The 12,363-nt window shown below is 30.9% G+C and overlaps 1 protein-coding gene across 1 annotated transcript in view; it reads left to right on the top strand.

Annotated features, from left to right (window-relative positions):
• Positions 1-3,641: 3,641 nt before the first annotated feature.
• Positions 3,642-12,363, top strand: part of LOC123654347 (dynein beta chain, ciliary) — a 32,448-nt gene continuing 23,726 nt past the window's right edge. The window contains exons 1-21 of the mRNA XM_045590263.1: positions 3,642-3,954; positions 4,163-4,320; positions 4,400-4,622; positions 5,739-5,891; positions 5,977-6,188; positions 6,386-6,901; positions 6,972-7,082; positions 7,180-7,334; positions 8,077-8,266; positions 8,366-8,627; positions 8,704-8,852; positions 8,982-9,193; positions 9,417-9,702; positions 9,777-10,055; positions 10,123-10,258; positions 10,351-10,532; positions 10,642-10,800; positions 10,892-11,065; positions 11,139-11,284; positions 11,502-11,628; positions 12,002-12,031. Of these exons, the coding sequence (XP_045446219.1) occupies positions 3,642-3,954; positions 4,163-4,320; positions 4,400-4,622; positions 5,739-5,891; positions 5,977-6,188; positions 6,386-6,901; positions 6,972-7,082; positions 7,180-7,334; positions 8,077-8,266; positions 8,366-8,627; positions 8,704-8,852; positions 8,982-9,193; positions 9,417-9,702; positions 9,777-10,055; positions 10,123-10,258; positions 10,351-10,532; positions 10,642-10,800; positions 10,892-11,065; positions 11,139-11,284; positions 11,502-11,628; positions 12,002-12,031 (4,173 nt within the window). The remainder of the gene's footprint in view (positions 3,955-4,162; positions 4,321-4,399; positions 4,623-5,738; positions 5,892-5,976; positions 6,189-6,385; positions 6,902-6,971; positions 7,083-7,179; positions 7,335-8,076; positions 8,267-8,365; positions 8,628-8,703; positions 8,853-8,981; positions 9,194-9,416; positions 9,703-9,776; positions 10,056-10,122; positions 10,259-10,350; positions 10,533-10,641; positions 10,801-10,891; positions 11,066-11,138; positions 11,285-11,501; positions 11,629-12,001; positions 12,032-12,363) is intronic.

Below are 12,363 nucleotides of genomic sequence, written 5' to 3'. Positions count from 1 at the left end.
CGCGACCGGCCTCGATTAGGACAGCTCGGTGTGTAGTCGACGTTAATAAAGTCTAATGGAAAATTTTAATATGACGTTATCATATATCGTAGAAATGTGTCTTTGAAACTCTCGATGTGCTTATTGTCCTGTAGTTTTGTTAGAACACGGGCAAGGAGGGGATCGCAGCGAGGCGCGGCAGGAGTTGTGCACTAGGGCTCCTAGGACTAGGCTAATAGTGACCTTAAAAGCGAAGTCTCGTAGGTACTAATTTAATTATATTTTTTTTAGAATTTAAGCTGACCATGTGCTGTGCTTTTGTTTTAAATAATAGTTTCTAGGTAAATGAAATTATTTGTTTTATATTATAACTATTATTATTTTAGATTCGCGTAGTGTATTTCGTATTTATTGCAGTCAATTCGATAACGAGCTTTTAAAATGTTGCGTATGATATGTTAAAATTATTATTCATTATTAGAATACACGAGTTTGTTCATTTGCCAATTGAACGATTTTGTAAAATAATGTGTAGATCACAAATCAAATGTATTTCTTATTATTTTTTAATGTGATAAGCGGATAGATTAGACGGCTACTTGGTAGCGTAGGTGGTTGCATCTTCATTATTGTAAACATTTATTAAATAAAGAGATTTTAATATTTAAATACAAAAATAGTTCACTTTTAGTGGAAATATTTTTGCCAAGTAGCGGATTCGAGTCAACCATCGCTGTCATTATCAATAAATGTATAATAAAATATTTTGTTTTATTTACTAATTATATTGTTGTTTTATTAGTTTTTTTGTATGTTCATACCCTTTCCTATATATCATTTCACTTATAATTAGATTAGATTTGTAGTTTCAATTTAAATAGAGTAAAATTGTGAGTAGTGTCGATATTACATTAGACATTTTCTTTATTAATAATAATTTTTTTCTTCTGAAAAATTCTTTGAAAAAAAAGTAGTAAATTTAAAGAAACGACATTCCTTGCACTCTATACTACAAGGTAATATTAAAATGTTATAGCTTTTGATATTGTGATTTGACATTTTGATGTTATTAATAAATTTAATCTCAACGACCGTTTCATCTTCACTTATCTTTGCAATTCCCATGAACGTTCCCTCAGATCTGACTCCAATTTACTTTCAAAACTTCCTTCTCATACATCCTCCTTCTATTATAATTCCTTCACTGCTAAAGCTGTCTGACTTTGGGATTCTCTTCCGCTCCCAAAAAGACGTGCTCCTACCTCATATACATATAGATATATATATACACATATATATATATATATATATATATATATATACTAGCTGACCCCGCAAACGTTGTTTTGCCATAACACAAAATTTCAAATATTTTTCTCAATTTGACCGCAGCACCAACTGTCAGGACAAACTGAAATTAAACTAGAATAATATTTAATATTTGATGCTGCGATGGTAGCGCAGTCTACCGGATCCAATGTAAAACGTTCCAAAATTAACAACTACTTATAAATTAAAAATTAGTTAAATAAACATTTTCCAGTGGACCAAATTGTGAATCTAAACCATCCTCGAATCCCCTTGAACTCACAAATTTTTTTATCAAAATCCGTCCAGCCGTCTAGGAGTTCAGTAACATACACACGCACACAAGAAATATATATATATATATATATATATATATATATATATATAATATATATATATATATATATATATAATATATATATATATATATATATAATATATATATATATATAATATATTAATGTATGTTCTTTGATAACTTCGTCGTTTAGGAATCGATTTTGATAATTCTTTTTTTGCTATCCCAAGTGGGGTACCATGATAAGGAAACCAGGATCTGATGATGGAATCCCAGAGAAATCGAGGGAAACCCTCGAAAACCGTAGTGACGACTATTGCGTTTGTGATTTTTTTTTTGTCTACTTACGTTGTATTATACTAGTCGAATTAATTGAAGTCGGTTTTTTTCGTTTGCGAGCAAACACAATTATGTTTATTATTTACATTCGAAACGAAACGTACGAAATTCAATTATGTTACATTTTCAGTTTTTAACCGACTTCCAAAAAAGGAGGAGGTTCTCAATTCGACTGTATTTTTTTTTTTTTTTTTTTTTTTATGTATGTTACATCAGAACTTTTGACCGGGTAGACCGATTTCGACAAATTTTGTTTTAATCGAAAGGTGGTGTGTGCCAATTGGTCCCATTTAAATTTATTCGAGATCTAACAACTACTTTTCGAGTTATATCTAATAATGCGTTTTTACTTGACGCTTTTTTCGTCGACCTATGTTGTATTATACCGCATAACTTTCTACTGGATGTACCGATTTTGATAATTCTTTTTTTGTTGAAAAGGGGATATCCCTAGTTTGGTACAGTGATAAGGAAACCAGGATCTGATGATGAGATCCCAGAGAAATCGAGGGAAACTCTCGAAAATCCGTAATAACTTTTTACTGGGTGTACCGATTTTGATAATTTTTAATTTAATCGAAAGCTGATGTTTATCATGTGGTCACATTTAAATTTTATCGAGATCTGATAACTACTTTTTGAGTAATCTTTGATAACGCGTAGTTGCTTGACTATTTTTTCGTCGATCTACGTTGTATTACTTGTCGATGTAATTGAAGTCGGTTTTTTTTCGTTTGCGAGCAAACACAATTATTTCTACACTTATTAAAAAAAGATATGTTCTTTAATTTAGTCTTTATATCATAAAGCTATGTCAGGTGCTTTAAATATAAAGAAAAATTGCTAACCGACATTATTAAAAATAGGTATATCTATATCACTCAGATGTTACAACACTTGTTTTGCGTTGCCTTTCTTAGGAACAGCCAACCATGTGTGTATATTAAGCATATTTATTTATTAAACCTACGAACGATGATTTATGTACTGTAGTTTTATTCCATTTTCATAGTAAGAACATTGCCGTGTCCTATTTGACAGTGGAAACCGCTGAAACTCGTGCTGATATCGTTGATAGCGAGTTAGCGAGCGACAGTTGACCTTATTCGCGACGTCGCGAGTGTCATCTGGCTTGGGGCGGTACTGAATGTGCCTGGTACGCGCCTTTAAAAGTACAACACAATTGTACCGTCTTCAAAATATTTGTAATTACAATATAAGTAATTTATTATAAAACTAAATCCCACGAGACTCTTACAAAAGGAGTAACAGGAAATTGAATAAAATATCATTAGATATTTATATCAATTGAATGTAAATATTTATACTTAGTATAACTATTTATAGCAGATAAGTAGTTAAAATAAAGAAACAAAGTCGTTAATGTGGGCTATTTCCGGTAGTGGACTACGACAGGCTGAAGTGATGAAGTAATATATCATTTTATTGTTACAACTAGATTTCATTCAAAAGTCTTGTAAAAAAAGATTTAGAAAATATGGTTTTGTATACCGTACTTTAATCTATTTTTGTAGGAAAGCTGATGGCTCGTTACAAAGGAGACATCGTTCCATAATGGCCTACCAAAGGACTTGCGTGACTTGCCATTTGCCAGGCTCTCCTTTGCTCTACCACTTCACTGTTTCTTAAACCACCACACTGGTTGTTGATTTAGCAATTTTGGCCTAACAATGTCTTAGGAAAATTATTTTGCAATATGGATCAACCGGGTCCATCAACGTCAAATCAGGACCCGAGAATTGACTTCATAGGCTCGTATGTAGTAAAGTCCCTTAAACTTAAACCAGAAAAATGGATGCGAGTATTGAGTATAGAAGAGCATAGGTCGACGTTAAAAGATTTCTTGGATAAACCTCATCCTATCCTTCTAGTCGTACTTCTAACTCATACGGCTCAACTTGTTCCAGTAGTTTCGTTTCCTTGTTATTTGAAGAACAAGGCCGTTTTTTTCGTCAAAAAGCGACCAGATGTTGTTCCTAAAGAACGATGTGCGGAAATGGTCATATTTGGTAAGTATTGTATTATATTGCTAGAAACATTACTTTTAAGGCAAATTTAATAAAACTTTAAACATGACGTTACGCACCAGTTTCCTAGTATGTGTATGGCCCAGAGGTTTTGTTGTTATTTATGGATTTTGGAACATTATTAAGATTTCCAAAAATGTCAAGCAAATTTTTAATGAAATCTTAGAAATGATTACAAAATTTTATGCAGGTGATTTGGCCCCAAGGCTGATAGATGAACTGGCAGCATTAGTAGACGAAGTATTCGTACCTCTTCTGTCGAATCCTCTCAACCATGAAGGGTGGCCGTTAGTCGTCTCTCAAGATATACTCAAACAAATACATAATCTTAAAAGCACAGTTTACGAGGTTTGGGTTTTCCTATCAAATAGCCATAGAAAAGTTGGAAAACAAAGCTGTTCGTAAATTATGCTATGATTCTTTGTAGGTAAAAGGTAAAGTAAATGGCCAAACAGTTTTACCAATGCCGGTCGGAGTCGAATTAGTTTACGAGGCTGAGAAGGGTTTGTTACGGGGTGAAGAAGTTGACTTATATTTAAAAAGTGCTATAGAAGGTGTGGTTATTAAGTGGGCTCAACAAATTAACGATGTTATGATGGAGGATTCATCTCAAGCGTTTGATAATGGACAAAATCCACTACCGAGAGTTGGTTAGTAAAGTTTCATATACAGATAACTATTTATTTCATTTGGCTTTGCGTAGGATTTCTAAGTACTATATATAATACGACGAAATTCCAAAAAATAGTTTCTTATTACCATTCTTTAATAGTAATCAAAATCATAAATAGCAAATATACATAATATGTATTACTTTTACTCAAATTTTTATATCACAATTTATCTCTGTGACAATAGCACTTTTGTATGCTCAAAGAAGTTAAATAATTAGAAAATAAATAAGCTGAAGTTTTCTTTTTATTAAGAGATTTAGTTGAAAGATTTTGAAATTACAAGGATTAAATTTTATATCGAGTGGAGTCGAGTCGATTCAGCCTGTAATATTCCACTGCTCTACTAGCAAAGGCCTCTTTCTCTATGTAGGAGAAGGATCAGAGCTTAATCCGTCACGATGCTCCACTGCGGGTTGGTGAATATATTCCCCAATATGAGTAAGGATCCCTTTCAGGTGTATATGATAACAACTGGTACCGACATCTTATGGAGGCACGGTGGGGAGAACTACTAGGACAGATATCCAAAACGGAAAGAAATATTTGTACAAATATCCGCCCCGACTGGTAATCGAATCAGCAATCCGTCGGTATTTTAGGCGTGTACATGGCACACTCACCACTACACCAGCGTGGTTGTTCTTAATTTTTTATAGCTACGAGCTGCTCGGACAGGCTTCGTTCTATCAAAAGTTAATAGTAAAAAAATTTTTTAGTGTTAAAACCTTCCGCGGGTCTTAAAGACCATACAAAATAAATGAGCCGAACTGGTCGAGCCATTCTCGAGTTCAGCAACATTCATTTTTATTTATATAGATTATTATTTCAATCCGCAGCAAAAATAAATTGTTGTAATAATTGTTGTTTTGTAATAATTGTAAGGAGAGATTTTGAATTAAATGTTATAATTACAATGGAAATACCCTCCGTATGAATTTACATACGTGTTATAACTAGAGTATAAAATTTTTAATAGATTTAGTATTATACTAAAATAATTGTGATTTAAACATTTTAAGTATTCTAAAATGTCCCGCAGATAATAATCTAAGCATTAATTTATTTAAATAAAGCCAACTAATTATTTTTTAGAGATAGCTTTCTGGAGATCTCGGCTGAGTAATTTAAATTACATTTACGATCAACTGCGTACTGATAGAGTTCGATGTATGGCGGTTATTTTGGAAAAAACCACTTCCGCTTATTATCCATGCTTTAGCCGACTTTTCAAAAATATTGTTTCAGGTACCTAAATTCTGTTTTAGCTAAGTTTTGAGTATATGAATGAAGTTTTAAGTGAAAGTTTAATAATAAATTTTATTTTTCACAGCTTTAGCCGAAGCATCTGAAATCGATTTATATTTGCATACATTAGAAAAGCATTTTCAGGCATTGGAAGATACAGATTTTATTGAGTGTCAGCCTTTATTTCGACCGCTTTTTCATGTTATATGTATGGTGTGGAGAGACTGCAAATATTATTGCAGCTCATCCAAACTAATGGTTCTGATAAAACAGATATGTAACTTACTTATACATCAGGTTTGTTTTTTTTCAATCTTAAAAGGAAATTTAGACTACGTGTTCTTAAATTTAACATTGAAATGAAAATACCTGTTAAGTTTATTCAAAAAGAAAAATATAAATCTATTTTTAAACAAATAATAAAAAAAAAACCTTTAAAGATGTCTTATAATTAACATTATACGATTTACATTCTTATTGATCAATATTTTCAGGCAAAGAAGTGTTTAGATCCAAGCACATTATTTCACAGTGATATTGATGAGGCGAGGCAGCGTATACAATTAACAATCGATATATTAAAAAATTTTCGAAGTACATTCGATTATTTTAAAGACAGATTGCCTAGTTATTTTGAAGGTAGAGCAATCATACCGTGGACGTTTCATCCTAACGTGGTATTTGAGAGGATGAATAAGTTTTTAGAGAGATTAAATACGATCCAGTGGTTTTTCAAAACGGTACTCGAATTTCAAAAGTTAGAAAAAATTGAAATTGGCGGTATGAAAGGTCGAGTATTAGGTGGCCAGATTAGAGATATTTCAGCAGAATTTGATGGTTATTTTCATAGTTTCGCTTCTAAATCATACGATGTTTTGGACCCTGATGATGAAACATTTAATGAAGATTTTAAGGCGTTCCAAGAAAATATTATCGACTTAGATTTAAAATTATCGACAGTTTTGGTAGAGTCTTTTGATAACTGTCCCACTTTAGAGGGAATATTTAAGGTAATTGTAATAATAAAAAATAATCCGTTTATTTTTAAATACGAATATTAAACCAATTTTGTGCTTGCAGTTGATAGACATTGTTGGCTCAGTTTTAGACAGACCGCTTATCAGAAATGAATTTACAGCGAAATACGTAGAAATAATTGTAATGCTCAAGGAAGAAATAATTGTTTGTGAAGTAAGTTCACTAAATATTAAGAAATGCTTATTATTATAAAATTATGCACAGTATATTGTGTATAATTTTATAGAAACAATTTTTTTATTTTCTTTAGGATCTCTTTAAAGAGCAAGTTCATCGTCAAGAAAAATACGGTCATATGGAAATAGATGCATTTTTTCCACCAATAGCAGGAGGACTTCTATATATGACCACGCTTGCTGCTAGAATTACTAAACCAGTGTCCAATTTTAGAAATCTCCAGCATCCGTAAGTTTATCAAGTTCGAGAAAAATACTAGAAAGAGTTAAAAAAAATAACTTTTATTCTTGTAAATTTTCGATTTAAGATTTCTTTTGCAGATGTGGTCTACGTTAATAATTATTACGGCTTGTGGGCTTATCTTCGCCAATCCAAGCTTGTAGTCAGCTTTCGCAATTTGCCGCACCCGTTACTCAGCTGGGTGGGGCAAATTGCGAAAGCCTATTATTTGCTTGATGTCTCCAGAAAATTTTGGCCACAACTTGGAGTTTGAAAATTAAGATTTGCTAATAGCTTATCTATACAAATAAATAAAATTGGAGTGTCTGTTTGTAATATTAAAATAACCGCTTTTTTACTAAACGCATATGGATGTATACTTGGTACATATACCCAAAATAACATTTTTTACAATTTTTTCCGGCTAATTTCTGAAACGACTAGAGGCTACTTTTATTTTAGAAAATTATTTACTTTATAATTGCGAATTGAACAATAACTCTTTTGTTAAATTCCACGTGGAATAAATCGCGGACACAGCTAGTTAAAAAATAAGGAAAAACTATTACAATTTTTGAAATTAGTCACACTTTTTGGTTACATTTCAAATTAGCCACAAGTTCTCATAGTAAAGAAGTAAAGTAGGGCAAATAAGTTTCAGGTCTTGATCGCTATTTCTAATTTAGCATTATTTACTAAACATTTAATAAATTAGAATGGAGTGAAAAATCAAGTGTAAAATTTTTGTCAGGATAAAAGATAGCGAGGAAGCGAAGAAAATTTTTATACGATACGAACAGTTAATAAATGACATCAATGATTTCAAGAAGAAATATTTCAACGAATGGGCAGTGACTGTCCCTAAAGTTATTGAGACGAAATCAAATAACACCATACTCGCCCGACAGGGATCTGATTTAATATTAAACTTTAGTCCAGCGGTAAGATTAATTAAAATTTATGTCCTGAATATCTTACTTTCCAAAAATTTACGATATATTCAATATATTCAATATTCAATATTGTTAATTTTTGTTTAGCTTCTTGAATTAATGAAGGAAATTCATCATCTTCGAAACAATTCAGATTTCAAACAATACTTACCACCTGAAAGCTTAGAGTTATTTAAAAAGCAAGAAACTTATAGACAGTATCGAATTAATCTCAATAGCACGATTGATTGGTACAATCTTATCCGCAAGAATAGTCAAAAGGTTGAATTTGACTTAGTTGAAGACGAAATTAAGGCGATCGATCATAGAATTGATATGGGGCAGAATGAATTAAACTGGAATTCGAAAGGTGCTTTGATAAAATTAACATGTTACAAATTTTTATCGAACACATGGAATAATATGGATAATTTTGTGATTTTTAGACCTATGGAATTATTTAGAAGAACTTAATACATTAGTAGGCAGTCTTTTTAAGCGTATGTCAAAAATACAAGCTAATTTGAGGGAAATGAAAGCTACCATGAAGACATGGACTACACAACCATTATTTGAAAGAAAGGAAGGTAAAAAGGTATGCACTTTATTCAAGGTGAAGCAGTAATATTATATGGAATGAAATACATATTTATAAGTGGAAAGTAGTATTATTCTAAAGAATATATTGTGGAAAAGAATTTTTTATTTCTTTTCTTTACCTCAGGACACTTTATTAAATCTCGATGACTGGCAAGAACGCACTAACAAACGGTACAGTGAAATAAAAGAAACAGCTGAACGTATAAATGTTCTGTTACAAGAGAATATGGAATTGTTTAACATGCAAGACAATCAAGATAGTGAAATATGGTTGTCTTATGTTTCCTTTATAGATGGGTTGATTGAAGAAACTTTATTTAAATCAATTGCTTGCAGGTAAAATTTCAAACAAAATGTTTTGTTTTATAAGAGTGTATTATTTATTACAAGTATGGGTTCTTAGTACCTTATCCTTTTTTTACTTACCTTTATTTAACCATTACATAAAAATACGAATTTTAAATATCTTCAGCGTATAAGTTTAATATATCATAATGTAATATCGCAACAAAATACAATACTGGGATAAAAAAATACGTTTTTTTAATTCACATTTCAGTTTAGGTTACATATCAGAACACATGAATCCTAAGAATAAACTAGCTCCTTTATTCGAAGCGCAATTGGAGCTTCTTGAACCGGACATGGTCTTTTGCCCGAGCTTAGACCCAAGCGAAGAAAAAAGTTTTACAGCTATGATAAATAAATTAATTGAGGATATATTTAGAATGTCAACATTGATAACAAGGATCGACCCGAAGAAAAGCGATTCATATGAAACTCAAATTGTTAACCACAGCGATATTATTGAGATGAAAGAAGACATATTAAATGGAATAGAAAGAGTAATTAATTATTTTATTTATAATTTAGAAAATGGCTAGCTACTAATTACACCTAATGATTATAAAAATTACAGGTTGTAGAAGAAGCAAATGACTTTTGCAAAACATTTGAAAACTATTCATATTTATGGTTGGAAGAACGAGATGCTGTAATGGAGATATTCCTAACATATGGGAGAATACTAACTCCTGAAGAAATAGATAGAATTGGTTCGGAAGATAAAGAAGTTGTTCCTCCTGTACCGTGTCCACCGAAAATGGAAGCTTTCAGGGAACAAATAGATCATTACGAAAATTTGTTTATGGATATAGAAGATATGGATTCCTACAAAGTTTTTAATTCATGGTTTCAGGTAAAATACGATATTATCTTGGATGTATATTTATCGTTTTCATAATATGACGTTTAAAATATTTTAGGTTGATATAAGACCATTCAGACAAGCTTTGTTAAATACAGTGCGTAAATGGGGAAATATGTATAAGGAACATTTGGTAGAGAATGTTACGTCCAGTCTTAGTGATTTGGGTAATTTTATTCGAAAAGCTGATGAAGGTAAAAGTTTTCTTCGAGAAAATTAGATTGAATTTATTTTAATATATGTTTAAGGAATTTTAATGCTATTTTATAATATATATATTTTTTAGGTCTCTTGCAGCCTGTACCCGAAGGCGATTATGAAGCACTAGTCTCTGTTATGGGTTATTTAATGCATGTTAAAGACCGTGCTCTAACTACTGATGATATGTTTCAACCTCTGACAGAAACAATTGAACTTTTAAAGTTTTACGATATGGATATACCAGAAGAAGTCAACGTGCTTTTGCAAGTAAATTGTTTTGGTTACTTTTTTAATTTCTTTTATATTATTTTATAGTTAAATGAAATAGAGTTTAATAAGGAATTATTTATATGCGTATATGTATATATATTTCAAGGAACTACCAGAACAGTGGCAATCAACTAAGAAGCTGGCTTTAACTGTGAAACAACAAGTAGCTCCTCTACAAGCGGCAGAAGTTTCTGGAATCAGGAAAAAAATAACTACGTTTGATTCCCATGTTACTTATTATAGAGAAGTCTTTAAGAAATACGAAGTATCTAAAAATTGTTTTATTATTGGTTACTTATATTTATTACTTTAGATATAATGTAAACGTAATTTTTTGTTTCTCTGGATTTAAACAGTTTTTCAAATATGAATGTGATGATCCCTATGCTGTTATGTCACGCGTTGATAAAGAAATGCTACACCTGGAAGATGAAATGAAGAGTATTCAAGAATCTGGCTCACTTTTTGAAGTTAACATACCAGAATTTAAGCTTCTAAAACAATGTAGGAAAGAATTGAGAATGCTTAAGGTAAAGACATTTTTTTAAATTATATCAAGATAAAAATAAAGTAAGATAAGTAATATATTCTTTTTATTTTCAGCAACTATGGGACTACGTTTATATAGTACGAACAAGTATCGAAGACTGGAAAACGACACCATGGCGAAAAATCGATGTTGAAAATATGGATATCGAATGTAAAAAGTTTGCTAAAGAAATCAGACTATTAGATAAAGAAATGCGAAGGTAAAGTTGTTTTAATTATTGTTATACTTATGTTCGGCTTTTGAAATTAAATAAGATTTTAAATTGTAAATTTGAGTACTTAAACAATAAACATATATTACTATTATTGTAATTCGTCGATAATTTTCTTTTGTGACGTTTTTGTCTAAGTCTTGTGTTTCTAAGTCAGAGTAAAGTTGGTCAGCGCTTAAATGTTTTATATATTATTTTGTTTTAGTTGGGACACTTATATTAACTTAGAAGCTACGGTAAAAAATATGTTAACTTCGCTAAGAGCAGTGGCTGAGTTACAAAACCCTGCTATCAGGGAACGCCACTGGGATCAACTCATGAGAACTACAAAGGTGATAATAATAAGCAGCAAGTGTATTAAGTCTTGTAAATATAATCCTTCCTTCTACTGTCTTTTCAGCTACTGACATTTTTGTCGAAATATGTAAATAAAAGCAATTATATTATTGCCTGTGTGAATTTGCAGTTTGCACTTATTATATTGGAATGGTTTATAAATTGGTTATAATTTTATACTCTTATGCATTTCCGCATGTTTGCATCGTGTTGTAATTTGATATGATTTGCTCTTCTCAACTGCCTTTTAAAACTGAAATTCATATATTTTATTTTCGAAATTGTAAATATTGTAATATATATTTTAAAAAAAAGTATGTTATTTTGGGCTCTTTGGTTTCAAATTGTAAATACGTTTATGATTCACAGAGCTTAGCTGCATTGCCACCTGAACTTACAGTAAGTATGTTACATATAAGAATTATTTATAATCAATATACTTGTCATATTTCTGGTCTATGGGGTTTTGTTTTTACTGACGAGAGACTTGAGTTTTTCGGTAAATGGTAGGTATTTTTGCAGCATAATATTGTGCATTTGGTTTGTGTTATGAATACAGTTATTTGAATGGAAATTTAGACTAATATACCACTTTCACTACTTATCTAATATATTGTTTTTAAAGCATGCAAGTTTTTTTAATAAATAACGAAATGACTTAGCATGTGTTTTAATTTTAATATATATGTAAAAAAACAAAAAACTAGAAATACCAATAAGCCTACCTATAC

The sequence above is a fragment of the Melitaea cinxia genome, chromosome 1 (assembly GCF_905220565.1).
Source record: "Melitaea cinxia chromosome 1, ilMelCinx1.1, whole genome shotgun sequence".
NCBI classification, from domain to species: domain Eukaryota; kingdom Metazoa; phylum Arthropoda; class Insecta; order Lepidoptera; family Nymphalidae; genus Melitaea; species Melitaea cinxia.
Note: the sequence above shows the minus strand (reverse complement) of the source record. Positions and strands in the feature narration are given on the sequence as shown.